Here is a 21,028-nt window from a genome sequence, read left to right on the forward strand (position 1 = left end):
CTTGCATTTGCATGCTTCAGAACTGCTAGGTGAGCAGGAGCTGGGGCATGTAACGGGAGCTCAGCCCGTCGTGCAGTGTGCTTGGGTCTTGAACCTGGTGGGCCGTCAGCTTTCCACCTGACAAGTTCAACATCTTTAACCACTGGGCCATCGCGCCCCACTAACTTTGCAAATACTCACATCTTAAATCAGTGGTGGCGAACCTATGGCACGGGTGCCAGAGGAGGCACTCGGAGCCCTCTCTGTGGGCACACGTGCCGTTGCCCCAGCCTCGCCTCCCTCCACGACCCCTCCTCTCCAGCAGCCCCCCTGAAGAAGAGTCGCCCTGAGCGTGGCCCACGCAGAGCAGCGCAGCCAAGGACATGGCAGCCAGGCAGCATAGACAAGACTCTGCCCTCACACCCCATCGTGCACAGTTGATGCTGCAGGGCGCGGGCAGAGGGGGTGACCGCTATAGCGCTGCTGGGCTGCCTGGGCAATCTGCGGCGGGCCTTGGAGGCGATGAGTGGCCCTGCAGGCAGGTGGGGCAGGGGATGGGGGGGCGGAGCGGGGGCAGGACGGGGTGGAGTAGGGGCAGGGCCAGTTTTTGGGCACTCGGTCTCTAAAAGGTTCGCCATCACTGTCTTAAATCATTCCAATTTTAAGCTTAAAGGCATGTTTACATCAGAACCGAAAGTCCTGGATTCTCACTTATGATAATTCCCCACAGCAAGTCTGGGGATTTTCCATTCCCCTGCTCACAAAAAAATACTGGTGAGCTACAACCACTGGGCCAGAGCCAAGTCCCCTTACCTTCCATCAAGAGATCTATGACATCGCCCACATTGAAGCTCAGCTCGTCCACATCCTGACTAAGATACCGGTACAAAGCCCGACAACGTGGTCCAGAGACCTTGGGTTGTGGTTTGGGTCTTCCTGCAGCAGGAGGTGGCCTTTGGCTAATGCTTCTTTTCCTTTGTGTCCTGATACATTGGAGAGAAAAGTGAATAAGTTACCCACAGCTCATCCAAGCTTAGTTGGTGTATTGCTCTGTCTCAGACCAGCAAGGTTGGATCACTAATATTTTGGGGTGCAGGTGGAACAACAAGCAACCATGTGACTATTTTAAGGCTTTTTGGAGTCCTTGATGATCTCTGAGCTTGGTTGTTTGCTTGCAGACATTTCGCCACCCGACTAGCTAATATCATCAGTACAGTGATGGTATCATCTAATTGGGTAATGAAACATCTGCAAGCAAGCACCCAAGCTCAGAGAGCACCAATTACTCCCTAGTTCAACTCTGAGCTAGCTATATCCTATTGGTATTTTAAGGTTTTTTTCCCCCAAGGCAATATGAGAAAACAATATAATAAAATAACCTAAGACAGCAGTAAAAGGATATTCAAGAACACTGGGAGCATTTTGGTGGGAAGGTAACAGTGTTCTGTGTGTCTCAGCATATAGTCATGCTGGCCATATGACCATGGAAGCGTCTTTGGACAATGCTGGTTCCTTTGGCTAGGAAACAGAGATGAGCAATGCCCCCTAGAGCCGGACACCACTGGACAGGGGAAATCTTTAGCTTTTTAAAAAACAAAACAGCACATACCCTGCCATGCCCTGGTCGGGGACACTGAGGAACTCCATGTTGTGATTTGGGGGTAACCTGGCCTTTGGCCGCCGTGCCATGCTTTGTTTCGGAGGTGCCGTGGCTGGCGGTCCTGGTCCAGGCCTTCGGGGACTGCAATAGGTCTGTTCTTGTTGCCTGGTGTTGTAAGGAAGTTGAGCAGCTCCATTCCTGCAGATAACCGATTGATTTCCTCCTAGAAGTGGTACAAACAGCAGTCTTACTAAACCATCCACTTTTTGCATACTAGTTGTTCGGCAGATACTAGCCCCCTTGCTCCTCACTTAGACTCTGCAGTGTAGGAGATAAGAGACTTTTTTTAGAGGTCCCTCAAATTCTTAGAGAGCCTAAGGCCATGCAGGCTTAAAATTATGAAAGTATAGCTCAACGTATCTGGTGGATTCTAGATGCTAAACTCTCTAAATTAGCGTTTCTCAAACTTGGCAACTTTAAAATGTGTGAACTGCAATTTTCAGAATTCCCCAGCCAAGAAGAGAATTCTGGGAGTTGAAGTCAACATATCTTAAAGTTGCCAAATTTAAAATCTGCAGGCTTCAATATCAGGGATCCCCAACCCCCGGGCCGTGGACCAGTACCGGGTTGCAGCATGCCAGCAACTGGGCCGTACAAACAAGCAAAGCCCCATCCGCGAGATGCCAGCAGCACACAAAACCACCCACCCTCCAGTCTGTGGAAAAAACTCTCTCCACGGAACCGGTCTCTGGTACAAAAGGTTGGGGACCTCTGTTCTATATGATGTATATACCTAGAAGGAGATGATACTATTCTTTATATATATATATATATATATATATATATATATATATATATATATATATATATATATATATATATTTAAAAAAACATAGAGACTAATCACCAGCAAAAAAATCACACATCAGGTGTTTTTCCCCTTCAGACTTACTACCCACTCCAAAGGGGACATTGTCAACAGATTCATTGTGCCTCAGTATGCTTAGGATAGCGCTGACTTTTCAACCCTGCCTTATCTACATTTCCTGGTAAAATACATGGGAAAATTCCATTGGGGAGCAAATCCACTTAGGATTAGGGTTAGATGTCCATGAATTTGGATAGCAAAATGGACTTCGCCAATGGATTTATAGTGCATTGGTACACTTAGGAGGGCACTGATTTTTCGATCCCGCCTTATCTATGTTTCCTGGTAAAATACATGGGGAAAAACTCCCATTTGGGTGCAAATCCACTTAGGGTTAGGGCTAGGTCTCTATGAATTCATAGAGCATAGCCATGACATCACAAAAAAAGATCACGGCTGCATATTTTAGCTTCTATTATCGGTTCTTGGTATAGCCTAGTACAGGGATAGGCAACCTTGGCTCTTTTATGACTCGTGGACTTCAACTCCCAGAATTCCTGAGCCAGTAGTTGTTTGTTTGGTTTGCTTGTTTTCCTACTTAAATAATAGCTGTAGCAGATGAACCAGGCTGAGCCGGAGGGAGGAGTCAAACACATAATCAGCCACGAGTCCCTTTGAACTCACAAGGGATCTAAGTCCAGTCCATCTTGAATTCCTTCTACTCTTATCTCCCGCTAATTTCCCTGGGCCACTAGTAGATCAGATTCTTGTAGGGAGCTTAAGCTTACAATAAATTGTTATATACATTTGAACTGGATCTCCTGATTTTCCTGGCACTTGACAATAGATTCAAACACCTATTTCTTTTTATTTATTTTCAACAACAACAAAAAAGGAAGCCTACTACCCTAAGTCAGCGATGTGCTTCTGTATATTAGTGAGACCGCGTTGGGGACTCCCGGGGTAACGGCAAAGAGGTTGGGAGGCTTGATACGTGGCCCGTGGCCGCAAGTTTTCCATTCCTGGCTAGGTCACGTTTTCATTCGTTCCTCAGCCAGGCCCTCAAATGTTCTCCTTACTTCTCTCCTGTCTAACGCTCTCACAATAGTCTTAAAAGCTGAGCACAGACTTCCTACCTCTTGGAATCGCTGGAGCAGCTCGGGATGGTGGTGGGTGCTTGGGAGGACGCCCTCTGCTTTGTTGGATTCCTTTCCTGGTGGGCTCTATAGGATGAGAAAAAAACAGGAAGGAAGGAAGGGTTGAAGGTGGAAGTTCTCTGACGGCATTTTTTTTACCTGGAGTTAACCTTTGAGTGCCCAAATAAATACTGTCTCTGCAGAAGCACAGATTTCTCCATGGGCCACCAGTGATTTGAGGCCAACAGTGAAAAAACCTTTTCAAGTACGGGTAGTCCTCGATTTACAACAGTTCACTTAGTGACTGTTCAAAGTTACAATGTGGTTGAAAAAAGTGACTTTATGACTGTTTTTCACACTCATGATCACTGCAGCATTTCTGTGGTCACGTGATCAAAATTGGCAACTGGTTCATATTTATGACGGCTGCAGTGTCCCGGGGTCACGTGACTCCCTTTTGCAAACTTCTGACCAGCAAAGTCAATGGGGAAGCCAGATTCACTTAACAACCAGGTTACTAACTTAACAATTTCAGAGCTTCACTTCACAACTGTGGCAAGAAAAGTCGTAAAATGGGGCAAAACTCACCGAAGAAATGTTTCACTTAGCGACATTGGGCTCTATTGTGGTTGTAAGCTGAGGACTACCTGTTCTTTAGGTATCCAGATAATCCTCAACTTACAGCCACAATTGGCAGCAGAGTTTCCGCTGCTGAGCAAGGTGGTGTTTAAGTGAGTTGCACCCAATTTTAAGATCTTTTTTTGCCACGGTTGTTAAGAGAAACCCTGCAACTGTTAAGTAAAATCACGTGGTTGTTGCAAATCTGGATTTTCCCCCCTTGACTTTGCTTGTTAGAAGCTGGCTGGGATGGTCATGCGCCCCCCTCCCACATGGCCTTGGGGGCACTGCAACTGTCATAAATACATGTAAGCATATAATTTTGATCACATGACCATGGGGACGCTGCGATGGTTGTACAATGTGAAGACTGGTTATAAGTCACTTTTTCAGTGCTGTTGTAACTTCGAATGGTCGTTAAAGGAGTGGTTGTAAGTTGAGGACTACCAGTATCTCTAAAGACATATGTAGCCATAGGACTAGACCAGGGGTAGGCAACCTTAGTTCGTTTATGACTGGTGGACTTCAACTCCCAGAATTCCTGAGCCAGCCATGCTGAGGGGAAAGGGAGAGTTTCCAAGCTGAGCCATGCTGGCTCAGGAATTCTGGGAGTTGAAGTCCACGAGTCATAAAAGAGCCAAGGTTGCCTACCCCTGGTCTAGACTATTTATGAGACCATCTGTCTGCAATTATTTCTGCTCACAACAGAACTGACAAGGAGCGCACACTCCCTCCCCTTCATTACGCAATTTCACCTTTTTGGATTTAATGTACAATAGTTAGCTGGATTGTTGGTTTAATTGTATTTTTTCAATAGTTGTACACTTTCCAGAAGCATTGCTTGAGGATGGGTGGCCATATAAGCCAAATACAGGTAGTCCTCAACTTACGACCACAATTGAGCCCAACATTTCTGTTGTTAAGTGAGACATTTAAGTTGCCCCATTGGACGACCTTTCTTGCCACAGTTATTAAGTGAATCACTGCAGTTGTTAGTAACACAGTTGTCAAGTGAATCTGGCTTCCTCATTGTTTTTGCTTGTCACAAAAGGGGATCACATGACCCCGGGACACTGCAACTGTCATAAGTATGAACCACTTGCCAAGCATCTGAGTTTCGATTACGTGGCCACAGGGATGCTTCAACGGTCGTAAGTGTGAAAAATGGTCATGAGTCTTTTTTTTCATTGTAACTTTGAACGGTCACTAAATTAATGGTTGTAAGCCGAGGACTGCCTGTCCTTCAGTGAATTGATGACTTTGCTAGTCAGAAGTTTGCAAAAGGGGATCACCTGACCCCCCAGGGACACTGCAACCGTCATAAATGTAAGCCAGTTGCCAAGTATCTAAATTTTGATCAGGCGACCATGGGGATGCTGCAATGATCATGTGTAAAAAACAGTCATAAATCACTTTTTTGGTGCCATTGCAACTTCGAATCATCCCTAAATGAACTGTTGTAAGTCGAGGATACATAAAAAATAAATATCAAAGGAGAGAAACCTTCTTTCTGCCTGGCAAAACAGAACGGAAGGAAGAAATCATGCCCACTCCAAAGTTTGGCTAACATGAACACTGCCGTTGTTTTAATGCCAACTTAGAAAGCATTTATATATTTATCTATATATAGGCATTCTAATGAATAGATTTTCCCTGTGTGTTGCTCTTTAAAAGCCTAAACTAGGACGGGAGAGATGTTATCAAAGCTAAATCAATATTTATCTATCTGCCCTTTTTGGACACATTTATGAGCCAAAATTAACTTATGCTAGTTTAATTTTAAATTAAAAGACGCTTGCTCCTGGGGAGAAAAGCTATAGCAAATCTAGACAGGATACTAAAAAGCAGAGACATCACCCTGCCAACAAAAGTGCGTACAGTCAAGGCCATGGTTTTCCCAGTTGCAATGTATGGCTGTGAAAGCGGGACCATAAGAAAGGCTGAGCGCCAAGAATTGAGGCCTTTGAATTCTGGTGCTGGAGAAGACTCCTGCGAGTCCCCCGGACTGCAAGGCGATCCAACCGGTCAGTCCTAGAGGAGATCAACCCTGACTGCTCTTTAGAAGGCCAGATCCTGAAGTTGAAACTCAAATACTTTGGCCACCTAATGAGAAGGAAGGACTCACTGGAGAAGAGCCTCATGCTGGGAAAGATTGAGGGCAATAGAAGAAGGGGACGACAGAGAATGAGGTGGCTTGATGGAGTCACTGAAGCAGCAGGCATGAGTTTAAATGGTCTCGAGAAGATGGTAGAGGACAGGAAGGCCTGGAGGAACATTGTCCATGGGGTCGCGATGGGTCAGACATGACTTTGCAACTAACAACAAGTTTAATTTTTGTTTTGCAGCGTCTTTTCCCAACACAAAAAGCAACATACTTTTGAAAACTCTCTGCACAAAAGCGCCTTCAAACAATGGACATAAAGAGAATTGATGACGGAAAAATCACTTGCCCAGATTGATCTATTGGGCAAGAGGAGAAAAACAAAACACATAACTCTGGTCTTTAGCCTGATGTAACCCTCTCCCTTCGGCACTTCAGCACAAACCTTCTTCTTTTGTACTGCCAGTTTTATACAAAACTTCGAAATGCTCTAATTACCCAACTCCTGACTAGCAAAACAGGATCAACAGTATAAGCGATTTCTATTTCCCGACATCAAGCCTGAAATAACACAGAAGGTTGCCAGGATTTGTGTAGCGGCATGCAAAAATCAGGCAAAGAATAATTAAGAGCAACTGGACCTGCCTGACTATGGACAGCTGGAAAAATCTGAAGCTTTGAAATCTCAGCCTCTCTTGCCTCACCTTCTCCTAGTCTCCAGCCAGTCAAACCAAGGCCTTATTGATGCTGGAAGAGTGCCAGGAAGGATTCAGCTGACCAGGTTCCTTCAACCTCTGAATTGGCCCCCTCCTGTTGGCCTCTCAGGCAAGACCCATAAGCCTGACACTTACTGGAATTCCTAGGCAGCCCGCTCCCGATGCTGACACAGAGATTTTTTCCCGAGGATTTGAGAAGAGCCACGTTGCCTGGACCATTCATAAAAGTCACCGTCCGGGTGCTGCCTCCGCCCCAGCCTTCCTTCTTCACACGGAATTGTAGTCTGAAATGAAGAAAGAGGAAGACAATCCAGGTCAGTGGTTCTCAACCTTTTTAATGCCGTGACCCCCAACCGGTCGTAAGTCGAGGACTAAACCGGTCGTAAGTCGAGGACTAAACCGGTCGTAAGTCGAGGACTAAACCGGTTATAAGTCCAGGACTACCCAACTGGTCGTAAGTCGAGGACTTTCCCTGCCCGGGAGTGCCGTGCATGCGTGGTTCCGCCCCCTGCGCCGGCCGAGGCGTAGCTGGCAAGCGGCAGAGACGGAGCAGGCCGACCACCAGCTGGCCCAGCTCAAGGGAGGTAAGGCACCCTCTGGAAAAGGGGGGAAAAAATGGCGGACAGCCCTGCTTGGCGACCCCCGTGAAATGGTCGATCGACCCCAAATGGGGTCCCGACCCATAGGTTGAGAACCGCTGATCCAGGTTATAACACTTAAGGTTTGCCTTGGTCTTAAAATGGGGTGGGGGCCACCTCTAGCCTCAAACCCTTCAAATCCTATACTTGGGAGTTGACCGAGATGCCTCTGGTGATTCATCCAGGGGAGCCAAAATGGACCAAAGCACCGTTTTGCCCATCGATAGGATGGACTTTGAGAACAGCAAAAAAAAAAAAATGACTTTATTATGCAAATCAGAATTAAGCCACTGTCACTAGAGATGGCGAGAGACACAAAAACACAGCTTTAAAAGGAGATTACACACATTTATGGATGAGTTGGCCATAAGTGGTCAGCAGTCAAGATTATTTATATACTATTATTATATACTACAACTTCTATACTATTATTTATATATTATTTATTTAAGTCCTCAACTTACAACCATTCATTTAAAGACTGTTTGAAGTTACAACCGTATTGAAAAAAGGGACTTATGACCATTGTTCATACTTATGACCATTGCATCCCCTGTGTGCACATGATCAAAATTGGCAGGCTTGGCAGCTAGCCTGTATTTATGAGGGTCGCAGTGTCCCGGGGTCATCGGATCCCCTTTGGTGACCTTCTGACAAAAAAGTTAATGGCGAAGCCAAAATCACATAAAAACTAACTTAACAACTGCAGTGATCTGCTTAACAAATGTAGCAAGGAAGGTCATAAAATGGGAAAAAACTCACTTAACAACTTTCTTGTTTAGTAATGGAAATTTTGAGCTAAATTGTGATTGTAGGTCAAGGACTACCTGTAGTAGTAGTAGTAGTAGTAGTAGTAGTAGTAGTAGTAGTAGTAGTAATAATAATAATAATAATAATAATAATAATAATAATAATAATAATAATAATAATAATAGAGTTGGAAGGGACCTTGGAGGTCATCTAGTCCAACCCCCTGCTCAGGCAGGAAACCCTATACCATTTCAGACAAACGGTTGTCCAGTCTCTTCTTAAAAACTTCCATCGTTGGAGTATTCAGAACCTCTAGAGGCACCTATACTTTTGCTCACAGTCTGGATATTATATAGGTAAGTCCTTGACTTACAACCACAACTGACCCGAAAATTTCTACTCTTAAACAAGACAGTGGTTAACTGTGTTTTGCCGATTTTACAACCTTTCTTGCCACCGTTGTTAAGGGAATCACGGCAGCTGTCAAGTTAGTAACTTGGTTGTTAAGTGAACCTGGCTTCCCCATTGACTTTGCTTGTCAGAAGGTCGCAAAAGGTGATCCGGTGACCCCTGGACCCTGCACCCATCGTTAAATACATGCCAGTTGCCAAGCCTCCAAATTTTGAACACGTGACCATGGGGTTGCTCCAATGGGTGTAAGCAGTGGTGGGATTCAGCCGGTTCGCACCCAGTTCGGCAGAACCGGTAGCTAATATTTTGTTGCCCTGGCCCAGAATGGACTTCTGGGAATGGCATCCACACATATGTGAATCCCGCACTGGGCGTAAGTGTGGAAAACGATCATATGTCTCTTTCTTTTTTCAGTGCCATTGCAACTTTGAATGGTCACTGAACAAATAAATTGAGGACTACCTGTACGCGTGAGAGAAAGATGGTGAAGACAGCCCCTCCCTAATAAGTCACAGAGTAAATTGCAGATGCAGATAATGATGTCCGCAGTCTGGCAAGATCTTGCCTATAGGTATAAAAATAATAAAGAGCTCAGCTTGGAAGAATAAACACGTGTCGTTCTTAGTTTGGGGCCTGATACTTGGAGGTGGGGGGGGCTTTTTACTTCCAATCCGATTGCTATGATTTCTACGCATACAATGATTTTCAGCAAAACCTGAAGTCCGATGAATCCGTCGCAGCTAAGACAATGGCAGAGAAAAAAAAAAAAGGGGGGGGGGGAAACTACTAAGCACACTTCCGGCTGATGGTTGCTGTGGGAAACGGCAGTGACTGAGAAGCTGAGGGAGGTTTTAAATTGTTTCCCCATTGTCAAGGCAGGGAACTGGTTTTTCTCTGAGCGGCCCTTGGCAAATAAATTAGGTTTCCAGCCAAACCCTCCTTCCCCCCCCTTGGTCTGCTCACGTGTCACTGAAATGGAGTTGGAGTTTTCCTCGGGTGGCTTCTTCGTAGCGTTTGCACAGCAGGCTAATGACTTCTGTCTTGAAGATGGATTCCAGGAATGTATCCGCCTCGGCTTCGTGCAAGATAAAAAAATCGTCCTGTTTCGTGCTGGGGAGACCCAGAAATAAAGAGCCAGGAGAAGAAGAAGAAGAAGAAGAAGAAGAAGAAGAAGAAGAAGAAGGAGGAGGAGGAGGAGGAGGAGGAGGAGGAGGAGGAGGAGGAGGAGGAGGAGGAGGAGGAGGAGGAGAAGAAGAAGAAGAAGAAGAAGAAGAAGAAGAAGAAGAAGAAGAAGAAGAAGAAGAAGAAGAAGAAGAAGAAGAAGAAGAAGAAGAAGAAGAAGAAGAAGAAGAGGAAGAAGAAGAAGAAAGGAAGGGATGTCAGTTCTCTGGAAAGTAGGACAGATTCCTTCAAGCCCCAGGAGCACCAAATAACGCTTGTGCCAAAGAGGGACTTCAGCCAGAGTGGTTCGGCTTGCAAGGACCAACAACAGCAAAAATCCCTTTTCTTCAAGCTCTTAAGACAAAGGTTTTTTTAAGTCTTCTGGCCTGATTATGCATCGCTGCCAGTGGTGGGATTCAAATAGGTGAACAACCGGTTCTCTGTGTGGATGCTGCTTCCGGAAGTCCGTTCTGGGCCTGAGCAACAAAAAATTAGCTACCTGTTCTGCCAAACTGGTGCGAACCGGCTGAATCCCACCACTGATCGCCGCTCTTAGAGTCTGGAAGAAGCAGTTGAGCCTGTGAACTTGGCAATAAGGGGGGGGAAACACCAACAAAAGAGCTGCAACAGGAAAGAAATTCCAATTTTGACCTTGGATGGGGGTGGCATTTCCCCATTCAAGGGTGAGTGCAAGATGGGGGGAGGTGTCTTCCTGCACTCAAGGCTTCTGTTCAATGAGCAGGGGACAGGTGTGACCAGAAACAATTTTGTCCTGTTGTGCCAGTTGTGTCCTTTCCTTCCTTACAGTATCCCCAATGTCACTATCCCCAATTCCTTCACAATTTAGGATCGTGCTTCTCAACCATGAGAGCTTGGAGATTCTTTGGACTTCAACTCCCAGAATTCTGGGAGTTGAAGTCCACACATCTTCAAGTTCTCAAGGTTGGGAGATGAAGAAGAGGTTGGAGGGTTAGATGGATAGCTGGTTCTCCAACATAAGAATGGCGGGAGCCTAGGGATGTCCATAGGGGCATTGTAAAAGTCAAAATAGTGGCTGTGAGCACATGACTCAAGCTTTTCCATATGTGTTACATGCAGGATTTCAACCACATGACCTTTTTAAACATACCTGCTGGGGCTTCTTCAATCAATCAGAATAAGGCTGGAGGGGACCTTGGAGGTCTTCTAGTCCAACCCCCTGCTCAAGCAGGAGACCCTATACCAGGGTGTCAAATTGCCAGCCCACAGACCGGATATGTCACACAGAAGCCGCACCCACCCCAGCTCCGGCAAGGGGGAAAAAGTTGTGCTAAGTTGCGACATGTCACGTGACGCGGTGAATTTGACACCCCTGCCCTATACCATTTCAGACAAATGGTTGTCCTTCTCTTAAAAACCTCCAGTGATGAAGCACCTACAACTTCTGAAGGCAAGCTGTTCCACTGGTTAATTGTCCTCACTGTTAGGAAGTTTCTCCTTAATTCCAGGTTGCTTCTCTCCCTGATTAGTTTCCATCCATTACTTCTTGTCTTGCCTTCTGGTGCTTTGGAAAATAAGTTGACCCCCTCTTCTTTGTGGGAGCTCCTCAAATACTGGAATAATGCTATCATGTCACCCCTAGTCCTTCTTTTCTCTAGACTGGTCAATACCCAATTCCTGCAACTGTTCTTCATATGTTTTTGTTTCCAGGCCCCTCATCATCTTGGCACTTTTTCCAAAGTCTCAACATCTTTTTTGTAATGTGGTGACCAAAACTGGATGCAGTATTCCAGGTGGGGTCTTACTAACGGTTTATAAAGCGGTACTAATACTTCACGTGATTTTGATTCTATGCCTCTGTTTATACAACCAAGCATTGTATTAACTTTTTTGGCTGCTGCAGCATACGGCTGGCTCATGCTTCAGTGATCGTCCACTAGCACTCCAAGGTCTTTCTTACAGTTACTGTTTTTGAGCCAGGTTTCGCCTAATCTGTACTCCTACCTTTGGATTTTCCTGCCTAAATGTAAAACTTTGCTTTTCTCCACATTGAAACTCATTTTGTTGTGTCAGAACTAAGTCTTCATCCTGGTTCATCCAAGCCGGGAATATTATCATTATTATTATTAAATAAGGAACATGGCGACTGCTTTGGGAAGATGGTTACAGTTTATTGCAGAAGCAGAAAGATGGTTCTTCAGGAAAGAGCAGAGGAGAGAAGAAGAGACTGAGCACATGGCCAGTAGCTTTTTATACCCTCTCTAGCTTTTTATTTGGAAGTCTTCCTGTTCCTGTGGCATGAACTTTGAGGATATTTCCTGTGTCACGTATTCTGACCTGAGCCCAGGTGTGCCTCTCTGGTATTACTTGATGGTAACGGTTAGTCATATTATGTCCCAAAAGTCATCTGCTTCCCTGGGGATGGGGCTAATGACTCTTAAGAATTTCTTTGGTCTTTCTTGAGTTTCCTGGCTCCAACCTTCCTGATGGTCTTACATCTGCATTTCTATAGGGCTGGTTCCTGCTTGGGGCAAAGAGATGATGATGCCAGGTTTGGTTTTTGGTTTTAAAAATCCTTTTTGAGGAAAAATATTTTTCTGCCTTTTTAATATTTCCTTCTCTGGGGCTCTGACTTCCCACAGTTGGATAGGGCCCATTGTTCAAGTCTGTCAAGATCTTTTTGGATCTTTTTGTCTTTTAACAAAAGCCACTTGATGCTGTGGCCTTGTTGCTTTTTACAGGATGGGAACGCAGCTTACCTGAGAGACACTCGATTCACTCTTTGGACCTCCACTTTCTTCTTCAGCACCTCCTGGATCTGCCCTTTCTCAGGACCCTTTTTCACCTTCTCTCGGCCAATCAGATACAGGTGTCTGGGTGTTAAGATTAAGTCCCGCTTGATGGGCTGAGCAGATGGGAAAAATAAGAGGCAGATGGCAAGATGTGTGAACTCTTTGCAAGGTGGTAATCTGCTGAAAAAAATCCCTTTGCTTTTTGTTTGTGTTTTTTTACGACTGCCAAATTTCAGAAAAATATAAAATACAACGAACCAGAGAAAACGGTTTCAAGGGAAAAAGCAAAATTAGGGGGGTGCAGACAAGAAGGAAAAAGACAGTACAGGTAATCCTCAACTTACAACCATTCGTTTAGTGACCGTTTGAAGTTACAACGGCACTAAAAATTGACTTATGACGGGTTTTCACACTTACGACCGTTGCAGCATCCCCACGGTCACGTGATCAAAATTTGAACATTTGGCAACTGGCATGTATCTATGACAGTTGCAGTGTCCTGAGGTCATGGGATCTGGCTTCCGACAAGCAAAGTCAACGGGGGAAGCCAGATTCCCTTAATGACTGCATGATTCAGTCAACAACTGTAGTGATTTACTTAACAACTGTGGCAAAAAAGGTCATTAAAACGGGGGCAAAACTCAACAACTGCCTTGCTTAAATGGAAATTTGAGGCTCGGTTGTGCTCATAAGAACTGAGAACTGCCAGTATAGAAACAAAATAGCTTCAGACTTTCTTCAGTACTAATACAAGCATAAAATATAATCACCACTTGAACTTGAGTAAACCATACTGTCAGCCTGGCCCTCTTCGCTGCCCTTCAAGCTTGCTACCAGCTGCCATGGAAACAGAGGGGGGGGGAAAGCAATGGGTATTTGGCAGTAGTGGGATTCAGCCGGTTCGCACCACTTCGGCAGAACCGGTAGCTAATTTTTTGTTGCCCAGGCCCAGAATGGACTTCCGGAAGTGGCATCCACACAGAGAACCAGTTGTTCACATATTTGAATCCCACCACTGGCATTTGGGGGGGCGGGGGAGGAAGCATGTAGGACAGTGCTGGTGAACCTATGGCACGGGTGCCAGAGGCGGCACTCGGAGCCCTCTCTGTGGGCACGCACGCCGTTGCCCCAGCCCCGCCTCCCCCCACGGCCCCCTCCTCACCAGTAGCCCCTCTGGAGGAGAATCACCCCTGGGCAACAGGGACAAAACTCCTCCCTCGCTCCCCATAGTGTGCAGATGATGCTGCAGGGTGTGGGCAGAGAGCATGGCTGCCATGGTGCTGCAGGGCTGCCTGGCAATCTGCTGCAGCAGGCCATGGAGGCAGTGCATGGCCCTGCAGGCGGGTGGGGCAGGGGGTGGGTGGGGGCGGAGCAGGCAGGGTGGGAGGCGGTGGTTTTCGGGCACCCGATCTCTAAAAGGTTCGCCATCACTGATGTAGGAGGTGTGAGACTGGAATATCTTAGAAGCGATGGGGAGGCCTGGGCTCAGCTTGGGTTGTTTAACATCTTCAAGGCCAACCGTCCTGGGAAAGGCATGCACGAAGGAGGACTGGTGCACCTGGACTGGAGACGTTCCCAAAACATCCTCCTGGCTAACGATTGGACTCTGGTTGCCTGGCTACAGAGCGGTTGGCTCTGGGATTATTTTCAATTTGTCTTTTCGCTCGTGTTTACTTCAGACCTTGCCTGGTTTTTGCTGCAATCAGTTCTTTCCTAGTAAAAGTGCCTTTTTCTCTGACTCTATGGAGTTAAGGGTTTTCTTTCCTAGGGACCGATTGGGGGCAGCCCTGACACACACTCTCCCAAAAGTCTGTGAAGCTGTTTCAACATTTTAAAACTCTTTGACAAATGCCAAGAATTCTTGCAGGTTTTCGGAAAAAGAGGTCGCAGCTTTTGGTTCTTCACCTCACGGTGGAAGCTAAGCTCCATCTTACCTTAAACCGCCTGTCGTACTTGGTGACTGAATCGGCAAAATCGATTCTCTCCCTTTTGCCCAAAAACTGGCGTAGTTCTGGTTTGTCTTCCATGCCCAGATAATCCCCCACAAAATTCCGGTTGATGCTGTTCCGTCGTCTCTCTTTGAAGTTGTATAGGATATGGGACGCTTGATGAAGAAGGGATAACAGGGGAAGAACAAAGAGTGAAGTGCAGTAGACTTTGATAAGTTCCGTACAGATCGTTATGACTGATAATAATGTTACTGATTATAAACGTGGGGGAGATGTGCAGTTCAAAAATGTGAAAAAGAAATAAAAATTTGTTTTAAACCGCTTTGAATCTCACTTGCAGTTACTATCCAACGTAGAATCACAGGGCTGGAAGGGACTTGGAGGTCTTCTAGTCCAATCCCCTTCTTCAAGGCAGGAGACCTTATACCAGTGGTGGCGAACCTATGGCACGGGTGCCAGAGATGGCACTCGGAGCCCTCTCTGTGGGCACATGTGCCGTTGCCCCAGCCTTGCCTCCCCCCACAACCCCCTCCTCACCAGCAGCGCCCCTGGAGGAGAGTCGTCCCCGAGCGTGGCCCACGTGGAGCAGCGCAGCCAGGCAGCGTAGACAAGACTCTGCCCTCATGCCCCATCCTGCACAGTTGATGCTGCGGGGCACGGGCAGAGAGCGTGGCCGCCATGGCCCTGCTGGGCTGCCTGGGTGATTTGTGGCAGGCACTGGAGGCAGTGAATGGCCCTGCGGGCAGGTGGGGTGGGGGCGGGGCAGGGGATGGAGCAGGGCGGGGCCAATTTTTGGGCACTCGGTGTCTAAAAAGTTCGCCATCACTGCTATACCATCTTGGTCAAATGGTTGTCCAGTCTATTTCTGAAAATCTCCAGTGATGGAACACTGTCGGAAATTTCTCCTTACTTCTAGGTTGGATCTCAATTTTACAAGCTTCCACTCACTTCTTCTTATCCTGCCCTCTGGTGCCTTAGAGAATGAGTCAACCCCCTCCTCTCTGTGACAGCCCCTCAAGTATTGGAGACAGTTACCATGTCCCCGTAACCCTTCTCTTCAATGGGCTGGACATACCCAGCTCTCTCAACCGTTCATCATACTATTTAACCTCCAGACTCTTTATTGTCTTTGTTGCTCTTCTCTGCACATTTTCTAGGGACTCAGCATCTTTTTTTGTAACATGGTGACCAGAATGGGACGCAGTATTGCAAGTGTGGCCTCACTAGTGGATACCATCATGTCCTGAGAACAAGGGCCCTTCCTACCTTCTTCTCGCATCTGCTCATACTTCCTGATGGCGATGTGACGGCGCCACGCTTTCTGGATGACCCGGGCGTACCCATCAAACTTCCGTTCCCGCATTTCCTCAAGGAGGAAGAGCTGGCAGCAGAAAGAAAAATATCACTTGAAGGCAAGCAGAAGAGAAGGAGGACCACCCTTGCAGTTATGCTTTTAAAAATCTCCTATCAGCCCCACCAGGTAGGCCAGACCAAGAACACAACCCCACAGGAAGGCTAAAACTACTTTTATCGAAATGGCTATAATAACAGAATCTTACACCTTGAGTTGTGCTACCCCCTCCCCTTCACATGTGAGTTAGCGATCCCTTTCCAAATATTATCTGCCTGTTGTGGATTTAGGATATGAGGGGTCCTTGGTGCTCTCTGAGCTTGGTTGTTTTCTTGAATATGTTTCATTGCCTAAACTAAGTAACATCATCAGTGCCGAGCTACAAATACAGATAGTCCTCGCGTTACAACGGTTCATTTAGTGACCGTTTGAAGTTACAACATCATTGAAAAAAGTGACTTAGGATCATTTTTCACACGACCGTTGCAGCATCCTCATAGTCACATGTTCAAAATTCAGATGCTTGGCAGCTGGTTCATATTTACAACGGCTGCATCCTCTTTTGCATCCTTCTGACAAGCAAAGTCAACGGAGAAGCCAGATTCACTTAACAACCATGTTACTAACTTAACAACTGCAGTGATTCACTTAACAATTGTGGCAAGGAAGGTCATAAAAGGGGGCAAGATTCACTTAACAACTATCTCACTTAGCAACGTAAATTTTGGGCTCAATTGTGGTCGTAAGTTGAGGACCACCTGTATTCCTCAACCCTGAATACAAATATTCTCCCTTATCAGTACTTATGCTTTGCCATTTGCCACTTTATTAATGGACCTTGCCAGTGGTGGAATTCAAATACCTGAACAACCGGTTCTCTTATTTGATAGAGGCCTGGGCCTCCGAGGCTTCGAACGGACTTCTGGAAGTGGCATCCACGCACTTCCGGCGGGCTGTTCTAGGCCTGAGAGGCCTAGACTGGACTTCTGGAAGCCAGCCGGTTCTCTGAATGCAGCAAAATTTAGCTACCGGTTCTGTCGAACTGGTGCGAACCGGCAGAATCCCACCACTGAGCCTTGCGTATCTCCATCAAGGTCGCCTTCTTTACTCTCAGTCTTGTAATTCAGTTTTTAGATTATATTTTTTTACATGACATCAACAGCATCAACAAAAGGACCTTGTTTTTCGAAAGAGGTAAACTAAGCTGGCCTAGCTTACCGACTCTGGATTCTTGACAAAAACCTTTGTGCGGCCCATCTGGTACTGATCCACATCCATATTGACAGATCTTAACAAATGCTGGACTCCTTGGCGTTCATCACCTCGCCACCTTGGCCACGTTTCTGGGGTCAGGATGGCATACCTTAAGAAAAGAAGCACATGTATGTGCTCAGATAATAACTCCAAAGTGATGCTAACATTCAAGGAGTCCATGACTATAAACATAATCAGTTTTCTTGAGGATCAGCAGGGTCCATTTCATTTTAGTGTGTGGGATCTGTGCAGATATGATGCTGAAAAAAATGCTGTTCCTTCCCCCATTCCACTTCCTCTCTTTCAGAAAATAATCTGGTTTTCTTCTCTTGTTTTCCCCGCAACCCAAGGATTTAAGTATCTCAGAAAAAGTGGAAACCTCCATTCCTGGCCATTGACAACAGTCCATTCTACATTATCCATTCCTGGCTATTGACCAAAGTCCAGATTCCATAATCCATTCCTGCCATTCACAAAAATAATTATCTGGAGGGAAGGTGGGAATGGATTAGTACAGGAGGGTGTCCACGGTTCCCTGGGAGAGGTGAAGAATTTGAGTTGATGAATGAGTCTCTTTTTTCCTCCCAGCTAAGCCTGGTCAAAAGGTTGACTGTCAACACACACTATCCTACAGGGATTAGCTTCAATCATAGTAAGACTGTGTAGCTCTTGGTTTTAGGGCTGCCTGCATCCAGTTATTTTCTCTCTTTAGTTCTGGATAGGGTTGTGCTATTATAGACAAAACTGGTGCATAATTTAGGGGTCCTCCTAGACTCACAGCTCCTATTGAAGGAGCAGGTGGCAGCGGTGGCCAGGAGAACTTCTGCCCAACTTCATGTTGTGTGCCAGTTGTGTCTTATCTTAAACTAGGAGGCACTAAACATGGTGACTCATCCTTTGATCACCTACCAAGTGGATTACTGCAATATGCTCTACATAGACCTGGTCTTGGAGAACACCCTGTTGTTACAATTATTTCAGAATGTGACAAACAATTATGGACATATGTTGACATACCCATGTTACATCTTTGCTATGTCAGCTGCACTGGCTCCCACTATGTTTCAGAGTGGAATTCATGGTGCTGGTCATCACCTATAAAGACCTTCATGGCATTGAGCTAGGTTATTTGAGGAACTGCCTCTCTTCAATGATGTCTACCTGTCCCATCAGGTCCAGCAGAAGGGAGATGTTCTGGGTCCCACTGATTAGAGAATATAATCTTGTGGGACCCAGGAAATGTGTGGCTGCATTAGCCCTTTGGAAGACCATTCTACCCAAGATTAAGTTGGGTAATTAGTTGAATGCATGAAGTATTGGTTGAACTGATTTTTTTCAGATATCATTTTATGCTTCTTGTTTTTGATTGCTATATTTATTTTATTGATATTTTAAATTTGGTTAGCTGCCAAAGTCATATTGTGAAATGGGGGGGGTTGTATAAATCATCTCATATCATCATCATCATCATCATCATCATCATCATCATCATCATCATCATCATCATCATCATCATCATCATAGTTGGAAGGGATCTTGGAGGTTGCTTTTCTCTTTGGTTAGTTTCCATCTATTGCTTCTTGTCTTGCCTTCTGGTGCTTTGGAGAATAAGTTGACCCCATCTTCTTTGTAGCAGCCTCTTAAATATTGGAATCTCATCTCATCTCTAGCCTACTTAGCCTAGCCTATCTATTCATATCATATCATATCATATCATATCATATCATATCATATCATATCATATCATATCATATCATATCATATCATCATATTATATATCATATCATATATCATATCATCTCTCTCTCGTCTGTCTGTCTGTCTGTCTGTCTGTCTGTCTGTCTGTCTGTCTGTCTGTCTGTCTGTCTGTCTGTCTATCTATCTATCTATCTATCTATCTATCTATCTATCTATCTATCTATCTAATCTATCTTCTCTCTCTCAGTCTTTCAGGCAAGGAGCGACAGCACCAGATTCATGATAACAGCAATCTAACGTCTTACCTTTGCAGGAATTTATGAAAGACTCTGCGATATGCAAATCCAGCTCGACGGACTCGGATATTCTCCTTCAGTCCCAGGTACTCCACTTGGTGCTTCACCCTGCAAGATGTATGTGTAACAGAGGAGGGAGATGTACCTCTCAAGGACATTAGTCTTATGAAAATTGATAATGAGGGAAGTATAGGTAATCCTCAACTTATAACTTTTGTTTAGAGACTGTTCAAAGTTACAAAAGCACTGAAAAAACCAGTGGTGGGATTCTGCCAGTTCGCACCAGTTCGGCAGAACCGGTAGCTAATTTTTTCTTGCCCAGGCCCAGAATGGACTTCTGGAAGTGGCATCCACACAGAGAACCGGTTGTTCACATATTTGAATCCCACCACTGGAAAAAAACTGATTTACAATTGAGCCTCACCCTTATGACCACTGCACTATCCCTATGGTCACGTGATCAAAATGTGGATGCTGGGCAAATCGCATGAATTTACAAGGATTGCAGCATCCCAGGGTTATGTGATCACCATTTGTGATCTTCCCATCTGGCTTCTGACAAGCAAAGTCAATGGGAGAAGTCAGATTCACTTAACGACTGCGTGATTTACTTAACAACTGTAGTGTGTCAACGCTGCTAACATTGGATGCTCTTGCTTTGACAAAATATGAAGAGGCAGCCACTCTCTCTATAAGCTGTGTGATACTTTTAGAGTTAAATTAGATGATGCTGGGAGGGGAGGAGAAAGAATGTGTGTGGGGATTAGTTAAGATAAGAAACCTTGGGCTACAGAACAGGAAGGGAAACTTTGCCCTTCAAACTGATTGGAGAACAGTGATTTATGACTGCAAATTAGAGGAGGGAAATTATGATTGAATATTATGTGCTCAGGGGAGGGGAATTCAGATCTTGGCATCCACCATGCTGTGCCGACGCTTTGTTTCACGATTAAAGACTTTTTAGGATAAACAATGCCTGGAAATTCTTTGAAGTGTTTCATTAGTCGGAACCATGACTTAGTGATTTGTTTAACAACAGTTGCAAAAAAAGGTTGTAAAATTAGGTGCGGCTCTCTTAACTACTATCTTGCTCAGCAATAGAAATTTTGGCCCCAGTAAGGCCATAAGACAAGGATTACCTGTAACAGGATTGGTTAATATCTTAAATGCCCTTTAAGAAGATTAACTTTTGCTTTTGGTTCATGGTTTTGATGGAGATTTTTGCACCATTGGTTAATTCCTTCTCTCTTACCTACTCTCTTCCCAGTCTCGCGGCCTCTTTGTCTCATTGGGTTTAATGCAACGGATGTAATGAGGTGTGCACTTCATCAGCGTGTTCACAAGATCGTTGGCCTGTTTCTGGGGAGATTAAAGATTCTTGGTGTCACCCAATCTGTTACTTAAATCCCACCACATTCTGTTCCAGAGCACCAAAAATAAAACACTTTCCAAAGGAAAAAAGAGGCTTCCATAATTCTCCCTGTCAAATCGTCTCACTGAAGTTTGAAATGTTGTTGTGACCTGATCTTTCCTTGAGATGTAATGATAGTATTAGGACACCTTTCTATTATTTATTTATTTACATACTTATGTTTGTCCTGCCTTTTTTATTTTTATAAATTAGTCAGGGCAGTTAACATATTCCTTATTCTTCCTATTTTCCCAGGACAACAAGCCTGCAAGGTGGTTTGGGTTAAGGAGGAATGATTTCCCCCCAATGACACCCAGCTG

At 45.3% G+C, this 21,028-nt stretch overlaps 1 protein-coding gene across 1 annotated transcript in view; it reads right to left on the reverse strand.

The window, feature by feature from the left end:
• MYO1F (myosin IF) overlaps window positions 1–21,028 on the reverse strand; it is a 72,804-nt gene that overhangs the window by 2,083 nt on the left and 49,693 nt on the right. The window contains exons 17-27 of the mRNA XM_015810035.1: window positions 20,550–20,656; window positions 19,307–19,405; window positions 17,268–17,412; window positions 15,965–16,079; window positions 14,684–14,853; window positions 12,717–12,862; window positions 9,781–9,927; window positions 7,154–7,302; window positions 3,584–3,670; window positions 1,589–1,802; window positions 793–962 (exon numbers count right to left, since the gene is read on the reverse strand). Coding sequence (XP_015665521.1) covers window positions 793–962; window positions 1,589–1,802; window positions 3,584–3,670; window positions 7,154–7,302; window positions 9,781–9,927; window positions 12,717–12,862; window positions 14,684–14,853; window positions 15,965–16,079; window positions 17,268–17,412; window positions 19,307–19,405; window positions 20,550–20,656 — 1,549 coding nt within the window. The remainder of the gene's footprint in view (window positions 1–792; window positions 963–1,588; window positions 1,803–3,583; window positions 3,671–7,153; window positions 7,303–9,780; window positions 9,928–12,716; window positions 12,863–14,683; window positions 14,854–15,964; window positions 16,080–17,267; window positions 17,413–19,306; window positions 19,406–20,549; window positions 20,657–21,028) is intronic.

The sequence above is a fragment of the Protobothrops mucrosquamatus genome, unplaced genomic scaffold, assembly GCF_001527695.2.
Source record: "Protobothrops mucrosquamatus isolate PMUCROS unplaced genomic scaffold, P.Mucros_1.0 scaffold6, whole genome shotgun sequence".
NCBI classification, from domain to species: Eukaryota; Metazoa; Chordata; class Lepidosauria; order Squamata; family Viperidae; genus Protobothrops; species Protobothrops mucrosquamatus.